Below are 17364 nucleotides of genomic sequence, written 5' to 3'. Positions count from 1 at the left end.
GCTGCCGCACACACCTCTCGGCTCTTGCGCATTACGCACCTTACGTGTGCTTTTGCCTTCCACTACGTACCTACCTGTCCCCAATACCACTCTGCTCCCCAAAGGATAGTTCTGTCCCTAAATCCCATTCTGTCACCCCAACTACTCTCTGCGCCCCCCCCCCCTTTTTGAGACGGAGTCTTGCTCTGTCGCCCAGGCTGGAGTGCAGTGGTGCGATCTCGGCTCAGAGCAACCTCTGCCTCCTGAGTTCAGGCGATTCTCCTGCCTCAGCCTCCTAAGTAGCTGGGATTACAGTGCCCGCCACCACGCTCAGCTAATTTTTGTATTTTTTAGTAGAGACGGGGTTTCACCAACTTGGCCAGGCTGGTCTTAGAACTCCTGACCTCGTGATCCACCCGCCTCGCCCTTTCAAAGTGCTGGGATTACGGGCGTGAGCCACCGCGCCCGGCCCGATCTGCCTCTTAAGTACATAACGGCCCACACAGAACGTGTCCAACTCCCCTGCCCACGTTCCAATGTCCTCTCCCACATATCTCAGTGCCCCTTCCACATACCTCAGGACCCCACCCGCTTAGCTCCATTTCCTCCAGACGCCACCACCACGCGTCCAGGAGTGCCCCCTCCTAAAGCTCCCAGAAGTCCACCATGCTGTGCGTTCCTCCCTCCCTGGCCACGGTAGTGACCCTTCTCTCCCGGGCCCTACCTCCCTCTCGCGGGCTCTCGCTGCCCCACTTAGGCAGCGCTGCCCTTACTCCTCTCCGCCAGGTCAGAAAAGCTCCTCAGCCGGCGCGGTCCAGCCCCGCAAGGCTCCTGGTGACCACTAGAGGGCGGGAGGAGCTCCTTGCCGGTGGTGGACAGTGACAAGGAAGGACCCTAGGGTTCATCGGAGCCCAGGTTTCCTCCCTTAAGTGGAAATTTCTTCCCCCACTCCCTTCTCAGGAGAATGCCAAGGAGGGAACCCAGGCTGCTGGAAAGTCCGGCTGGGGCGGGGACTATGGGTTTCAGGGTAGAACTGCGTTTGGAACGGGACAGGGAGCGGTTAGAAGGGTGGGGCTATTCCGGGAAGTGGTGGGGGGAGGGAGCCCAAAACTAGCACCTAGTCCACTCATTATCCAGCCCTCTTATTTCTTGGCCCCGCTCTGCTTCAATGGACCCAAGGAGGGCAGGGAAGTGGAGTGGGAGACCTAGGGGTGGGCTTCCTGGCCTTGCTGTACAGAACCTCAACCTAGCCGTCTTTGTTCCCCATTCCCACCTTAGTTGTTGCCCTGGGGCTAGAACTAGAGCCCAGGGGCCCCAGGTTCCAGACTGCCCCTCCCCACTCCACCCTGGAGCCAGGGAGTGGTTGGTGAAAGGGGGAGGCCAGCTGGAGAACAAATGGGTAGTCAGGGGGTTGAGCGATTAGAGCCCTTGTAGCCTACCCAGGAATGGTAGGGGAGGAGGAGGAACAGGTAGGAGGTAGGGAAGGGGGAGGGGGCGGGGTTTTGTCACCTGTCACCTGCTCCAGCTGTGCCTAGGGCGGGCGGGCAGGGGGGAGGGGGGCCAGGGGGACTGGTATAAAGCAGCAGGCGCCTGTGCCCGCTCCACCTCTCAAGCTGCGCCTGCCTGAGTCTGTTCTGCCCTCTCCCCTCCCAGTCCACCACCACCATGACACCAGGCACCCAGTCTCCTTTCTTCCTGCTCCTGATCCTCACAGTGCTTACAGGTGAGGGGCACAAGGTGGGGAGTGGGCTGTCCTGCTTAGGTGGTCTTCGTGGTCTTTCTGTGGGTTTTGCTCCCTGGCAGATGCACCATGAAAGGCAAGAATTCTGTCTGTGCCAGAAGGAGGGAGAGGCTAAGGACAGGCTGAGAAGAGATGCCCCCACCCCTAAGAGTGGGTGCCAGGGGCAAGCAAATGTCCTGAAGAGAAGTCTAGGGGGAAGGGAGTAGGGAGAGGGAAGGCTTAAGAGGGGAGAAATGCAGGGGCCAGGAGCTGAGGCCTGTGGGCAGACAGAAGGAGGCTGCTGCAGGGAAGGAGGCAGCCAACCCAGGGGCTGCTGAGGCTGCCCACTCCCCAGTCCTCCTGGTATTATTTCTCTGGTGGCCAGAGCTTGTATTTTCTTCTTGCTCTTATTTTTCCTTCAACCCAACCCTATTACTTTAACTTATCACAGCTGCCACAGCCCCTGAACCGACAACAGTTGTTACAGGTTCTGGTCATACAAACTCTACCCTAGGCGGAGAAAAGGAGACTTCGACTACCCAAAGAAGTTCAATGCCCATCTCTACTAAGAATGCTGTGAGTATGACCAGCAGACTCTCCAGCCACAGCCCCGTTTCAGGCTCCTCCACCACTCAGGGACAGGACGTCACCCCAGCCCTGGCCATGGAACCAGCCACAGGTTCGGCTACCACCTTGGGACACGATGTCACCTCGGCCCCGGACACCAGTGCAGCCCCGGGCTCCGCCGCCCCCCCAGCCCACGATGTCACCTCGGCCCCGGGCACCAGTGCAGCCCCGGGCTCCGCCGCCCCCCCAGCCCACGACGTCACCCCGGCCCGGGACACCAGTGCAGCCCCGGGCTCCGCCGCCCCCCCAGCCCACGATGTCACCTCGGCCCCGGGCACCAGTGCAGCCCCGGGCTCCGCCGCCCCCCCAGTCCACGATGTCACCTCGGCCCCGGGCACCAGTGCAGCCCCGGGCTCCGCCGCACCCCCGGGCTCCGCTGCACCCCCAGCCCACGATGTCACCTCGGCCTCAGACTCTGCATCAGGCTCAGCTTCCACTCTGGTGCACAGCACCACCTCTGCCAGGGCTACCACCACCCCAGCCAGCAAGAGCACTCCATTCTCAATTCCCAGCCACCACTCTGATACTCCTACCACCCTTGCCAGCCACAGCACCAAGACTGATGCCAGTAGCACTCACCATAGCACAGTACCTCTTTTCACCTCCTCCAATCACAGCACTTCTCCCCAGTTGTCTCTTGGGGTCTCTTTCTTTTTCTTGTCTTTTCACATTTCAAACCTTCAGTTTAATTCCTCTCTGGAAGATCCCAGCACCAACTACTACCAACAGCTGCAGAGAGACATTTCTGCATTGGTGAGTATCAGCCTTTCCTTTCCCATGTTCCCCTGAAGCAGCCATCAGAACTGTCCACACCCTTTGCATCAAGCCTGAGTCCTTTCCCTCTCACCCCAGTTTTTGCAGATTTATAAACAAGGGGATTTTCTGGGCCTCTCCAATATTATGTTCAGGTATAGTTCTGGATGTGGACTCAGTGTGGTGGTTGGAGGGTGGGTGTTGGTCATGACCATAAGGAGGGACTGGTGCACTCAAGGTTGGGGGAGAGTCCTGAGCCAGAGCTGGGACCCGTGGCTGAAGTGCCCATTTCCCTGTGACCAGGCCAGGATCTGTGGTGGTACAATCGACTCTGGTCTTCCGGGAAGGTACCACCAATGTCCACGATGTGGAGACACAGTTCAATCAACGTAAAACGGAAGCAGCCTCTCGATATAACCTGACGATCTCAGACATCAGCGGTGAGGCTACTTTCCTGGCTGCAGCCCAGCACCATGCTGGGGCCCCTCTCCTTCCAGTGTCTAGTTCCCCACTTTTTCCTCAGTGCTGGCAGTTAGAGGGGCACCTCCTCTGGGAGACTGCCCTAACCACTGCTTTTCCTTTTAGTGCGTGATGTGCCATTTCCTTTCTCTGCCCAAACCGGGGCTGGGGTGCCAGGCTGGGGCATTGCGCTCCTGGTGCTGGTCTGTGTTCTGGTTGTGCTGGCCATCGTCTATTTCATTGCCTTGGTGAGTGCAGTCCCTGGCCCTGATCAGTGTCCTCCCCCCTGCCGACAGAAAGCACTCCATGGTCTGCCATAACCTCCTATTTCCCCAGGCTGTCTGTCAGTGCCGCCAAAAGAACTACAGGCAGCTGGACATGTTTCCCGCCCGGGATGCCTACCATCCTATGAGCGAGTACCCCACCTACCACACCCATGGGCGCTATGTGCCCGCTGGTGGTACCAATCGTAGCCCCTATGAGGAGGTGAGATTGGGCCCCACAGGCCGGGGGAGGCAGAGGCTTTGGCTGGGCAAGGGTTCTGAAGGGGGTACTTGGAAAACCCAAAGAGCTTGGAAGAGGTGAGAAGTGGCATGAAGTGAGCAGAGGAGGACCTGGCAAGGATCGGGGGGCAGAGGTCAGAGGAGTTCTGGGGGACAGGCCTGGGAGGAGACCATGAAAGAAAGGGGCCCTCAAGAGGGAGTGGCCCCACTACCAGAATTCCTAAAAGAGCATTGGCTGTCCACATGCATGCTGGCTGGCCCTGGCTGAACTGGTGCCACCAGAGCAGTTTTGTTTTGTTTTGTTTGCACCCAGAGGCAAAATGGGTAGAGCACTATGCCCAGGGGAGCCCTTCCTGAGGAGTCACAGGGGTGAGCCCCTGTGCCCCTAATCATCTCCTAGGAATAGAGGGTAGACCGAGAAAGGCTGGTGTAGGGGGAGGTTTCCCAGGTAGAGGAAGAAGTGTCAGCAGACCAGGTGAGCCTGGGTGCCAGTTGGGTCCTTGGGAGCTTCAAGGAAGTAAGGAACCCTCCCTCCTTCCTCTCCTGGCTTTTCTCTGTGGGACCTAGTAAATAATTACTGCAGCCACCTGAGGCTGGAAAACCACTCCAGGTTGGGGAGGAGAGAGGAGTTTATTTTTCTTGCTCCTATTTTCCTCGTCCTGGTGACCTCCCTCTCTCGGTTTTACAAAGACACAGATACACACACACACACACATATGCACACACACACACACACCCCCCTACACACCTTCTTTGGCTGGAGCAGCAGAGAATAGGGGGACAAGGCGGCTGATTAGAGCCAAGAAGAGGAAGTGAAGGAGAGCAGAGGGAGGAGGGCAGCCCTGTTTACAGTTACTGGCTGGTGGGGTGGCAGGTGCTCTCTCTGAATAAGCCCTTTGAGAGCTGGCCAGGACTCTGGACTGATTACCCCAGCCTGGGGTGGCATCCAGGGGCTCTAGGAGGTACCTTCTGCTCCTCACCCTGGATCTCTTTTCCTTCCACCTAGGTTTCTGCAGGTAATGGTGGCAGCAGCCTCTCTTACACAAACCCAGCAGTGGCAGCCACTTCTGCCAACTTGTAGGGGCACGTCGCCTACTGAGCTGAGTGGCCAGCCAGTGCCAGTCCACCCCACTCAGGTTCTTCAGGGCCAGAGCCCCTGTACCCTGTTTTGGGCTGGTGAGCTGGGAGTTCAGGTGGGCTGCTCACAGCCTTCCTCAGAGGCCCCACCAAGTTCTCGGCACCTTCTCGGTCTGTGGAAGCTCATGGGGGCCCTTGAGGGCTTATGCCTGGGAAGTGTTGCAGTGGGGCTCCCAGGAGGACTGGCCCAGAGAGCCCGGAGATAGCAGGGGACCTGAACAGGACTGAATAAAACGTGGCCTCCTGCTGCGCCAACTTCTGATCTTTCATCTGTGGCCCGTGGGCAGCAGGGCCGTCAGAATGTGTGTGAGAGGCCTGGGGGAGGAGACAGGGAGGCCAGGAAGCAGTAAGGAGCGGGTTTGTTTGAGAAGCAGGAGATGTGAGGAGGAGGTGACATTGGGGTGTAGGGGTGGCCTGAGGAGCCACCTCTGGCTAACCCTGGCAGCACAAGCGGAAGGAGGAAACGAAACCCAGGCGGGTTTTGGAGGGCTAGCATGACTGGGCTCCGTGACTGGGCTCTTGTGTGCCAGTGGCTCTCCCCTCTCTTCGCCTGGCCCACGCCCTCCTTGCCCCCTGGCACAGTGCCCCCAGGTGGCTCTATTCTTAGCTGTCCGGGTGTGAAGTAAATCCTTGGGCAGTGATAACAGCCCAGAGTCAACAGGGTTGAGATAAGCGGAGGCTGGGTCAGATCCAGGTGCTGGCACCAGGCCCAGCCCCCTCCCTGACCCCGGCTGCCCCACCAGCCTGCTGCCCCTGGGGTGGGCTCCACAACACCCTGGGAATGGGGAAGTGGTTCTGGTTCCCTGATCCCTTTGGGCCCAGGCACATTGCCTGTCCCCTCAACCGCATTCCCCCAGGGCCTAGTGCTGCAGGGCAGGCCCGGATGCCCTGGTTGGGGCCTGCTGCCAGCAGCCAGAGAGCTATGTCTCCTGGCAGCTGTGGTGGGCTCAGGTGGGGTCAGGACACGTGTGGCAGGAGGCTTAGAGCGCCTAGCCTGGGGCCTTCCTCCCTCAGGCACCAGATCCATTGGTTGCCCCTGCCCAGAACCACAGCCTAGCACCCTGCCCCCTCCCGCCCACCACACCCAGCACAGAAACTAACAGGAATGATTGTGCTCAGGGAAAGCAGAGATGTGCCCGGCATCACAGTTTATTATTTATAAACCATGACAATAACAGCTGTTGCTCAGCACAGGCCTAGCAGAGCCCACTGCAGGAGGACGGCAGTGGGCACCAGAGGCCTTGCCTGGCCGAACCCAATGGGAACACCCAGACTCAGCTGGGTCCCCAAGGGAGACTTGGCACATTGGCGTGGGTGCGGGATAGGTAAAAGCATGCAAGAGGGAGAAGAGGGACGTAAGGGGCATGCAGCTGCAGGGGGTCGGGACCCAGATAAATAAAGCAGGATGACAGGGTCCCCTTCCCGTCACCAGGAGTGCCTGGACAGCTTCCAGCCCCAAAGCCTGCCTGTCCCAAGGCTGTAGTTCAGCATCAACAGGGCAGGGAGCTTGGCAGGGCAAGGGCAGAGCTGGAGATCATGCCCAGTGTTTCAGGTGCCCGGCCCAATCAGCCTGGGGAGCACAGGACAGGGATGGAGAAGGGGCTCTCTCCATAGCTTGGGTAACATGCCAAAGGCAGGTCATAGGGCAGACTCAGTGGGGGTGGGGGCCTGGCTAACAGGCAATGGAGAGAACGGGGGCCATCCAGAGAGGTGGGCAGAAGAGAGCCCCTGGGTCAAGAGAAAACCGTGAGAAGACACAGACACGGGAGAAGGGGCAGGGCCACATGGTAGGAGAGTTTGGGGGAGAAGCTTCCAGGGGGTAACAACCCGGCGCCAAGAGGTTTGGGGGCCAGGGCCCAGGAGGACCCCAGGTCTGCATGAGGGACCTGGAAGGCTCAGTCCAGCTTGGCGAAGCCCCCAATGGTGACTTTCCTCTCAGGCTTAGTGCCCACTGGTTCCTGGAGCTGTACTGCGCCACCCCCAATGAAGCAAAAGGCAGGGCACACAGGCCCTGAGCAGTCCAGGGGGCACTCCAAGAGCCCACGGAAGGACACAGCATCCAGGAAGGAAACCCGGCCCCGCTCGTAGTCCAGGCAGATGCCCAGGCGAGGCGGCAGGGGCACTGTGCAGCCCGCTGCGGGGCCGTCCCTCCCCGTCAGCCCTGCGTTTGAGCTTGCCCCCGACCCCAGCAGGATCTTCCCCATGCCAATGGTTAGGAAAGCAAAGGGCGGCGACGCCTCCACTGTGGCATCCTCGGCACCGCTGTCGTGCCCGCTGTCCGGGTCGTACCTGCAGAAGCGGGTGTTGGGGATGAGATTGTTGAGGGATGGAGTGACAGATGAGGTACCAGAGGGAGACGCTGGAAGGATGGAATGTTGAGGAGCAAGAGGTAGAAGGGATGGATTTTGGGTGTTGAGAAGAAAACGCTGAAGAGGCAGGTTGGAGTATAGGGTCAGGGGTTTGGGTTTGGTGGAAAGAGAGCACTGAGAGGAAAGCACATTGACAAGAGGGGCTGGGAGGACGGGAAAGACATAGCATTGGTATAGCACGTGGAAAGGCGTCGAGAAAAATGGTGTTGGGGAAATCATGCTGGAGAGATGGTTCTGAGGATGAGAGGACGTTGGAAGAATCCGAAATTAGTGACTAAGAAGAGAAAGGATGTTGGGAAGGTGGATGTCGGGAGAGAGATGAGGGTGGATTGGTGTCACAAATGAACGGTGTTAGAGGGATGCGGGGTTGGGGACAATGGGGTCTAGGAGGGGATTTGTGTTGGGGAGAAAGCATTTTGAAGAAATAAGGTGTTGGGGGACAGAGTGCTGGGGAGAAGGCTTAGGATGAAAAGCATTAGTGGGAGAGTTTTAAATAGGGATTGGGGAGAGGAGGGTTATGGAGGTGAGATGTTTAAGGGAAGATTTTTTTTTTTTTTTGGAAGGAGTTTTGCTCTTGTCACGCAGGCTGGATGGAGTGCAATGACACAATCTTGGCTCACCGCAACCTCCACCTCCTGGGTTCAAGTGATTCTCCTGCCTCAGCCTCGCGAGTAGCTGGGGTTACAGGCATGTGCCACCACACTCAGCTCATTTTTTTGTATTTTTAGTAGAGATAGGGTTTCTCCATGTTGGTCAAGCTGGTCTTGAACTCTCGACCTCCAGTGATTTGCCTGCCTCGGCCTCCCAAAGTGCTGGGTTTATAGGCGTGAGCCACTGTGCCCAGCTAAGGGAAGAATTTTAAGATATGGGTGAAGGAGGTCTTGGAGAGCAAAGGTTTTATGGAGAAGGGATGTTGGAAATGGAGTGTTAGGAAGAAAGGATACAGATGCTTGGAGAGATGGTGTATTGGTCCAGAGTGGCAGATGGTTGGAAGGAAGCAGAGATGGCTCCCTCTTCTATCATCCCTTTCCCTGACCACACACCGCGCTCTGAAAATCAGTCCTCAAAAGCCCTTTTGCTGAGCCCATGCCTCTCCTGGCCACAGGCCTCCCAGCCTGGCTTCCATGCTCCTACTACTTCTTCCTAATCCCCTCCCATCCCACCCTAGCAAGTCTGTGCTCCGCTTGCCACCCCTTCCGTGCCCCTCACTTCCACCAGGACCCCCATACTCCATCCCTTCCAGAGGGGTCTGACCTGGGGCTGATCACATCGGGGGCACCCTGGAAACTTTCTTGAAGCTTGCTCTCCAGCCCGACGCCCACCTTGACCAAGTAGGAGGCTGGGTCTACGGCGCAGGCCCAGTAGCTGCGGCCCTGGGTCACAGCCACGTCGCCCAGGACCACATCCACACTCAGGTGGCAGCCGGTCAGCAGCCGGTCAGCAGCCAGCAGCAGGGGCAGCCCTGGAACACTCCGTACTGCTCGCTGGTCCTTGCTGATGGCCAGCCGCTCTCGGCTTGCACCCCAGCGGCCGTCGAGGAAGAAGTGCAGGACTGGAAGGAGGGAGAGGGTTGAGATGGAGGAACAACTTCAGGGACAAACACTGGCACTGGGGGCTGTGAGACTGCAGAACAGGGAACGCATTGCAAGGGAGTTCAGTCACCAGGAACAGGCAGGGGGTTCAAGAGAACAGGACATGGGAAACCGGAAAGGGAGGCATGAGGAAAAAAGAAGGGGGCATTCCAAATGGGCATGGAAACCCAGAGAGTTTCTGTGATGACAGTGGGCACAGAAGCCAGTGCTCTGGACCTGGCTGACTCATGGGGTTTCCTCCAACCCCTTACTTGTGGCCAGCCCCATGGACAGTTCCCACTATTCTGTTCTACCTGGTGACATTCCCATCACCATCAATCTATGCCTTCCAGCCCATACTCTGGGTTCACACCTGGCCCTTATACCCAGTCCCTACTTGGGTGGCAAGGCTTCCCTCTCATGCCCACACCCTGGAGTTCAAACTATTTTCTAGTCACTTTAGTAACATTCTTGAGCCCTAACCATGAGCCAGACACTGTACTCAGACTCCCATGCATCGTCTCACACCAGCTGAATTCTTGTAACCCTATGAGGTAAGCATTATCATTTTTTAAAAATAATTTTTTTTTGACACGGAGTCTCACACTGTTCCCCAGGCTGGAGTGCAGTGGCACAATCTCGGCTCACTGCAACCTCCGCCTTCCAGCTTCAAGCGATTCTCCTGCCTCAGCCTCCCAAGTAGCTGGGATTACAGGCACCTGCCACCACGCCCAGCTAATTATTTTTATTTTTAGTAGAGACGGGGTTTCACTATGTTGGCCAGGCTGGTCTTGAACGCCTGACCTCGTGATCCACCCGCCTCGGCCTCCCAAAGTGCTTGGATTACAGGCGTAAGGCACCGTGCCCGGCCAAAAATAAATTTTTTTAACGTATTTTATTGATTTATTGATTGAGACAGAGTTTCACTCTTGTTGCCCAGGCTGGAGTGCAATGGCGCGATCTCGGCTCACCACAACCTCTGCCTCCCAGGTTCAAGTGATTCTCCTGCCTCAGCCTCCCAAGTAGCTGGGATCACAGGCGTGTGCCACCACACCTGGCTACTTTTATATTTTTAGTAGGTTTCTCCATGTTGGTCAGGTTGGTCTCAAACTCCCAACCTCAGGTGATTCACCTGCCTTGGCCTCCCAAAGTGCCAGGATTACAGGTGTGAGCTACCTCGCCTGGCCTTTATTTATTTATTTATTTTTTCCGAGACGGCGGAGTCTTCCTCTGTCGTCCAGGCTGGAGTGCAGTGGCGCAATCTCAGCTCACTGCAACCTCCGCCTCCCGGGTTCAAGCGATTCTCTTGCCTAAGCCTCCCGAGTAGCTGGGATTGTAGACATGCACCACCACGCCTGGCTAATTTTTGTATTCCTAGTAGAGACGGGGTTTCACCATGTTGGCCAGGCTGGCCTCGAACTCTTGACCTTGTGATCTGCCCGCCTCGGCCTCCCAATGTGCTGGGATTCCAAGTGTGAGCTACCTTGCCTGGCCTATTTATTTTTTTAGAGATCAGGTCTTGCTATGTTGGCCAGGTTGGTCTTGAACTCCTGGCCTCAAGCAATCCTCCCTCCTTGGCTTCCCAAAGTGCTTGGATTACAGGTATGAGCCACTGCACCTGGCTAGTATTATCATTATCCCTACAGAAAAGGACTCTGAAGTTCAGAGAGGGTGCAAAACTTGCCAGAAGCCACTCACACAGTTGGCAAGAGGTAGAGCTGGGATTTGAACCCAAGCAGTCTAGCTCCAAAGTTAGTGGGTGTGAGACCTACTATGTTATATGGCCTCTCTAGCGACCACCCAAACCAACCGTCAGGGCCTGGGCCCTGGCATACCCCATGCCCTTTGCACGACCACCTGTGCCTGCTCACTCACCAGGTGCTGGGGGTGTGTGCAAGTGCACATCTTCACTGTACTCGCCGTAGCCGGCCTTGTTGCAGCCGCGGACGCGCAACACATACACAGAGCCCGTGTCGGGGTTCTCGAGCAGGGCACTGGTGCCCCTCACCTCCTCCCGCCGCTGCCAGCGGGTGGGGCCCGGCTGGGCAGGCACATCCGTGCGCCGGAACTCAACGGTATAGTGCCAGGCAGGTGGTGAGTGGGGTGGCAGCCGCCAGCACAGGAAGATCTGATCATAGGCAAAGGTGCGCTGGGTGTCAATGACGGGGGCCTCAGGCACTGTTGGAAGAGACAGCGGGGGTCAGTCAGGGCCTGGCCACTGGCCTGGCATGGAGGACAGGGACAGGCAGGAAAAGGGAAAGCAGCGGGAGCCGGGGGGGTGAGTGTGGGTGAGAGGGAGCTGGGGAAGGGCTCATCTCGGGACTGGGCACAGGAGAGGCAGGGCAGGGCCCAAAAGAGAACGAGGCTGGAAAGTGCTGGGCTGAGGGTGAGGACACCTGTGTGCTAGTCCTGGGCTGCTGCTACCTCACTCTGGCCTGGAATAAGTCACTTCCCCTTTCTGGGCCTCAGTTTCCTCCCCTGTCAAATAAGGGTATCAGATCAGGTAAGTTCTGGGGGCCCTTGCACCTCAGACATTGTATGAGTTAAGAAGAGCCCCAGGGAGGGGCAGGCAAAGGCCACTGGAGCCCACAGGCAAGAGGGTACCGAGCAGGAAGAAAGAGGACCAGGCTCAGAAGAGAGATGCAGGAGGCAGCGAGGTGGAAAGTGGGGACAACAGAGGGACAGCAAAAGCTGAGGGCAGGGGTTGGAGGTCAAGGGAAAGGAAGTGCAAGGCCAGAGGGCAAGGGTCACAAGGACAAAAGGTCAGAAGGGCCAGGATTACGCAAGCGCCTGAAGAAGGCAGAAGAGAGACAGGGCATTGGTCCAGTGGGAGGACCACGAGGTCGGGGCAAGGCAGGAAAGAGAAGGAAGCAATGAGTGGTTGGCTGAGATGTGTGGGAGCAGCGGGGTGGGAAGGGGGCCCGGCGGCGGGCAGGGCCCCCGGGGCAGGGCCGCTGACTTGCCTGGGGTGCTCCGGAGCAGAGTCCGCGGTGGCCACAGCCTACAAACAAAGAGAGGGAGAAGCAGCGCTGAGCGCGGTAGGACGGTGTGGCAGGGTGGGCTGGGTGGGAGGAATGGCTGGCCAGGCCGGGCAGGAGGCCGGGGAGGTCCCCGGTGGGCACTGCCCCCCGGGCCCGCTGCTGGGGAGGAAGGGAAGAAGGCTCTGGTTGGGCATGGGGCCTGGCCATCTCCTTACCTCGCAGGAAGTTAAGCTCTGTCAGCAGCTTCATCTCACGTCCCACGTCGAGTTGGCAATGGCGGAAGGAGGAGCTGGCAGCTGGCCGGAACGTCTGGAGGGCTTCAGTAGCTCGGGCAATCCTGGGATGGGGGCAAGAAAAGGTCAGGCACTGCCATCTGGGCAGCCACCCTTCCCCTCAATTCTCTTGCCTGCCCCTAGAGCCTTGGGAACTGCTTTGGGAGCTGGTATCAGTTTGGCCTCATGAAAATCCTCAGAACCCCAGTTCTCCACCTGGAAGTACTGTAGACATTGTCCTAGATGTTGGTCACACCCATGATGTCCCTGCCCCCCTAGGATCCCATGCCCCTGAGTACCTGTTGTGCAGCTGCTTGGCGGCTTGCACAAAGCAAGGCTGGTCTGTTTCCTTAAGTACTTCCTGGGCATAGCCCACCAGACCTGAGCCATCCAGCAGGCTCCGGTGCTCCTGAATCTGGGCGCTGAGACGGGCCAGCCGCTCCTGCTGGCATTCTTCAATGGCCTGAAGCAGTGATGCCCGCTTCTCCTCCAGCACAGCCCCCAGCCCCCGCACCAGCTGTGACACCTCCTCCTTGGCCTGCTGACCACTCACCTGCCCAGGGAGCAACACCCAAAGGATGCATGACTTACTATCTTCTTTTTGGAGGCAGCACTTGTGCTGGCCTCTTTGGACACCACAGCATGGCTAAGGTTACAAGGGATCTGGGGAAATCCTGCTCACCCATTCCTACAGGGCCTGGGCTCATGGTTGCAAAGGGACCTCTAGATGGACTCAACTCCAGGTCATTTGTGCCAACCTTCCTGGATCCCCACATCATAATCCCTGCCCCTTAGTGACTCATCCAAATGAACAAGACCATGGCTACCCTAATGTCCACTTTGACTGCACTAATTAATGTCCACTGGCATCTATGCCATCCTTAGTTGTCCATCCCCATGTCAGCCAGCTCAATCAACCTGGCAGAAGGTATCAGTCATCACCTCACTCTAGTACTGGGGATGTGTGCCATCTTCGGTAGGCACTTGAGCCTGAGAGCATCTGAGCTATGCATAGGGTTTTTTGAGCGACGTGTGTGGGGTTTTTCGAGCTCTCTCCTGAGCTATAGCCACCCTGCTCCCCCTGCAGCCCAGGTACAGCCTGGCCTGGGGCACTGGTGTTCCTGCAAACCTGGTTTAACCAGAACCTGGACACCTCACGGGCTTCCTGAGCTAGCAACGAGGTGATTGGGTCATGACCACCCACACCCCCTTCCTGCCCCTACTCCCAGGCAGGGCCCAGGGCCCACCTCTGTGCCCTCCCTCACCTCGGTGTGCCTCACGGCCTCCTCCAGCTCACAGATCTGGGTCTGTACCGTGTCCTGGTTTCCCAGGATGTATGTCAGGCTCTTTGTCAGCTTGTCCTGAGGGGGAAGAAAGAGGTGGGCATCATGCCCAGCTCTGCAGAAGCCAGCAGTTGGGAGGAGGTGCAAGAGGGTAAGAGTGTGAGTTAGCACTAGGGTTGGATAAGGGGGGTCCTTACCTTGAGGGCCTGGTAGGCACTGAGCACTGGTGTGATCTTGTGCCCGCTGTGGGTGCGCCGCACCCGGCAGAGTTGACATACCAGTCGTTGGCATGTCTTGCAGTAGTGGGTCACCTCTTCCTTGTGGTCTGGGCACATAAGACCCTAGGGACACAAAGAACAATGTGATGGTCAGACAATGGTGTGGGTAAGGGTACTATGCTACCACTACAGCAGTTTGGTGCCCTCCCTCCACTGGCAAGATGGGAGTGGAGACACCCGCTGGTGATGCTCCACAGTGCCACCTGGTGGTACATACTGGCATCAAAGAGAGCCTTTCCTGCAGTTTCCGGGCGGTGCCCATTTCACCAGCATTGCACCTCCTTTCATCTCTCTCATTGGGATATGTGGTAATAACAGTAATAATGATGCCAATTAATCTTAGCCTGATAGTTAATAATTAACCTTGTCCATCTTGTTTACTGCTGTATCTCCAACACCTAGAATAGCCCCGTGCACATAGGTGCTCATTAAATATTTGTTCAGTGAGTGAATGCACACAGACCTTTTCAGTGTGCAGATAGTGAACAAACATTATCTCACACCCTCCTCTCAGCAACCCTTTAGGTATGGACATTGCAGGGCAGATACTACAATCCCCCTGTAGTAAATGAGATGGAGGCCCGAAGTTGTTGAATGATTTGTCCAGTGACTTTGTTACAGATAACAGAGGTAAGTGCTTAGCATTGAAAAACCCTTCCCACTTCCTTTTGGAAACCCACAATGCCAGGCACCCCCACCCACCTGCAGCAGCATGTCCCTCCCTCCCCAGGGCTTGGAAGGGCTGGCTCACCTTGGGGCGGAAGGAGAGGGTGGGCAGGGTGGGCTCATGCTGGGCCTTCTGGGTGCCCCAGGGGTGGAAGAGCTTGAAGCACTCATTGCAGAAGGTGGCGCGGCACTCTGTGCAGCCCTTGGTGGCCTCTAGTGGTGGGGGCTTGCACAACTGGCACAGGATGGCGCCTCCCACACTCACACTCTGGCGGTACCGCTCCACCACACGTTCCAGGGTCAGGTTCCGGAAAAGCCCTGCCAGACCCCGCTCCCCAAGCTCCACATCACCTTGGCATGCTGGACACGGGAACATGATCACCTGGGGGTGCAAAGCACCTCGCTTCCTCCCAGGGTATGTCCCAAAGCCTGTGGGTGAACCAGGGAGGTAGAGGACGTGAGAGTTACAGCTGGCTGGATGTGGGGAAGCCTGTTCAATTAAATTAGATTTTCATTGTGCCAGAGCTCAGCTCTCATTAGAGCCTGCGTAAGCAGTATCTCCACCCCCTAGAAAGACAGACAGATGCCCCTGACCAGTGATGGACTTCTTCCATCTTCCTGATGAATAGCTCAGCGTTCCCATCCCCACCCTACAGGCCCCAGTCCCACCTGACTTAAGCAGTCGGTCCAGGCGGTCTGGCTTGGGGAGAGTTCTGCGGGAGAGGCGGGGGCTGCGGGTGGAAGGGGTGGAGGCAGGAGAGGTGGGCTCAGAGCTGGGGTCCCCACCATGTCCTATGTAGCCCTGCTGGCCCAAGACCTCCCGGGCACAGGCCTGGCACACGTTGTGGGTACAGGGCAGCACCAGTGGCTGCTTGTACATCTCTTGACACACTGGGCACAGCAGTTCCTTCTCCATGTTCTTCATGCTGGTCTGTGGAGGGACCAGGAGACTAGGTCAGCGCTTGGACACCTAGGCATACCTCAGCAGCCCCTTGGCTGCCCTTGGATACCCTAGGGGTCTGAGGAAGGAGCAAGACAAGCTATCTGTAGCTTTTCCCCAGCACCTGCCTTGGGCTGGTTCATAGACCTTCCCAGACCTCTGTCCCTTGCTTCTTTCCCCGCGGCAGAGCTAAAGGCCCAGAGGAGGGACGGTTGAAGCTTGTGCCTGCTCCAGCCTCAAGCCCAATCCCCATTTCTCCAGCTGCAGCAGCCCCAGCTGGCAGCCCCCTCACCTGCCTCCATCCCCCATCTGTGGGCAGCTTGCCCCTGGCATTTTTCTCAAGGACACCGCCCATTCTGCAGCTCCATGCAGACCCCCACTCCCTTCTCTAACAGCACCCCCATGCCGTGATTCCCGATAGTCAGGCGAAGCTGGCACTCCATCCTGCTCGCTCCATACGTCCTCCTGCCGCGGCTCCGGCCTGCGGCCACTCCAGCCTCCATTCCCCATCCTTCACTTCCCCATCGTTCTCCTCCAATCCCTCTTACCAACCCATTCCCCTTCGCCCCCATCAGGCCCTCCCGCCCTCTCCTGCAGCGCAACCCGGCCAGCGGCACCCCCTTCTCCGAGCTAGTGGGAGAATCAAGAGCCCCGCCTACTCGCCCCCTCCCCACCGGAAGTCCCCTCCCCCTCTTGGTGGCGAGAGTGGGGGTCCTCAGGCTATGCCCCACCCCCACACCTCACCTTGGTCCCTCTCTTCGCAGCCATCCCGGTCAGGGGCGCAGCTGACACAAAGGAGGGAGGGACAAGGAGGGGGGGAGGAAATGGTGGGGGGGAACACGGTTGGCACCGCCCCTGGGAGAGCCGGGCAAGGGTTGCCATGACAACCGCAGGCTCGGAAGCAGCCCTGAGTGGGGGTGCGTGGGGTGGGGTCTTGGGGAGGGGTCCAAATTGGGAACTGCACTGTGGGGCGGCTCCTACATCATCCCCCACCTGTCCTCAGTTTTCTTGGAAAATATCCAAGCTCACACTTCCCCTCCTCATAACAGCGCCTTTCCCCTGGAGCCCCAGCCCCGGTGCACTGCTGGAGGCCACCCCAGCCCACCCGCTGCGTCTGGGCTGCTCCTAGCTCCTCCTCACGCCCCAGCACACCGACGCCTTCAAGGCACTCACCTCCGGGCTGCTCCCGGGATTACCCTCTCATACCTGCATCCCGACCCTCCCAGCCGTTTCTGCCATCGCTAGTCCCCTGTCTACATCCCAGCATCTTCCTGGATCCCCACCTGTTCCAGGTCCCAGCTTGCCACAGAACCCTATACGCCCCCTCCCCTTCCCTCGACCCCACCTTAACTCACACTGATGCGGACCAGTGCGTCCATGATGGAAGTGAAGGTCTGCATATCCTCACCCTCTGCCATGGCCCTACCGTGCCCGCCCGCCCCTGGGTGCCCGATCCCGGCTGCGGCTGCGAACCCTGGGCTTAATGCAGGAGCCCAGTGGGGGTGTGAGGAGGGCTGGGGGGTGAGGTGTCACTGCGCATGCTCCAGGGACCAGCCTCGAACAGCGCCCGTCGGGGTAGGGGGTGGGAAATAGTTCTCCCCACGTGGTTCTCGAAAGCCGGTCGGGGGGTTGGGGAATATGGAAAGGTATTTGAGGGGGGAGCCATTTCTTATATTCTCGTTTTTCATTGGCTCCTAATTTTACTCATATAAAGCGGGGGATTAGTTTCGGAGGAAAATGGATTCCTGATTGAGAGCACTAAATTTTGGGTTGAGAGATGTTGAGGCAATGGTCATGGGGCAGGGAGGTTTGAGGAACGTGCACTA

The 17364-nt window shown here is 57.9% G+C and overlaps 2 protein-coding genes and 1 long non-coding RNA gene across 16 annotated transcripts; 2 read left to right on the top strand and 1 right to left on the bottom strand.

The window, feature by feature from the left end:
- Positions 1–393: 393 nt before the first annotated feature.
- Positions 394–5433, top strand: MUC1 (mucin 1, cell surface associated). 12 transcript variants are annotated; one of them, XM_031653543.1, is made up of 7 exons: positions 394–894; positions 1633–1702; positions 2214–3079; positions 3179–3234; positions 3383–3519; positions 3665–3786; positions 3875–5041. In XM_031653543.1, the coding sequence occupies exons 2-7, from the start codon at positions 1645–1647 to the stop codon at positions 4121–4123; spliced, it is 1488 nt and encodes a 495-aa protein (XP_031509403.1). In that variant the 5' UTR covers positions 394–894; positions 1633–1644; the 3' UTR covers positions 4124–5041. The 12 variants fall into 12 exon arrangements, with proteins under 12 accessions (XP_031509403.1, XP_031509387.1, XP_031509401.1 ...); XM_031653527.1 differs by having other exon boundaries at positions 2151–3079; XM_009182659.3 differs by lacking the exons at positions 394–894; positions 3383–3519 and adding an exon at positions 5048–5433 and having other exon boundaries at positions 1550–1702; positions 2178–2275; positions 3030–3079; positions 3875–4024.
- An 860-nt stretch (positions 5434–6293) lies between these two features.
- TRIM46 (tripartite motif containing 46) lies at positions 6294–17131 on the bottom strand. 3 transcript variants are annotated; one of them, XM_009182575.4, is made up of 10 exons: positions 16894–17131; positions 15268–15529; positions 14684–15027; positions 13852–13995; positions 13637–13732; positions 12671–12924; positions 12315–12436; positions 10994–11296; positions 8802–9099; positions 6294–7467 (listed from the first exon to the last, which is right to left on the bottom strand). In XM_009182575.4, exons 1-10 carry the CDS (start codon positions 16954–16956, stop codon positions 7074–7076), a joined length of 2280 nt encoding a protein of 759 aa, XP_009180839.2. In that variant the 5' UTR covers positions 16957–17131; the 3' UTR covers positions 6294–7073. The 3 variants fall into 3 exon arrangements, 2 of the variants coding, with proteins under 2 accessions (XP_009180839.2, XP_031509324.1); XM_031653464.1 differs by lacking the exon at positions 16894–17131 and adding an exon at positions 16283–16873; XR_004177533.1 differs by lacking the exons at positions 6294–7467; positions 16894–17131 and adding exons at positions 8343–8381; positions 16283–16874 and having other exon boundaries at positions 8492–9099.
- LOC108581669 lies at positions 12349–15266 on the top strand. The gene is made up of 3 exons (XR_001894275.3): positions 12349–12457; positions 14447–14562; positions 14897–15266. It is a non-coding gene; the product is annotated as an uncharacterized LOC108581669 (long non-coding RNA).
- Positions 17132–17364: the final 233 nt, after the last annotated feature.

The sequence above is a fragment of the Papio anubis genome, chromosome 1 (genome assembly GCF_008728515.1).
Source record: "Papio anubis isolate 15944 chromosome 1, Panubis1.0, whole genome shotgun sequence".
NCBI lineage: Eukaryota > Metazoa > Chordata > Mammalia > Primates > Cercopithecidae > Papio > Papio anubis.
This window is presented reverse-complemented; position numbering and strand designations above follow the sequence as displayed.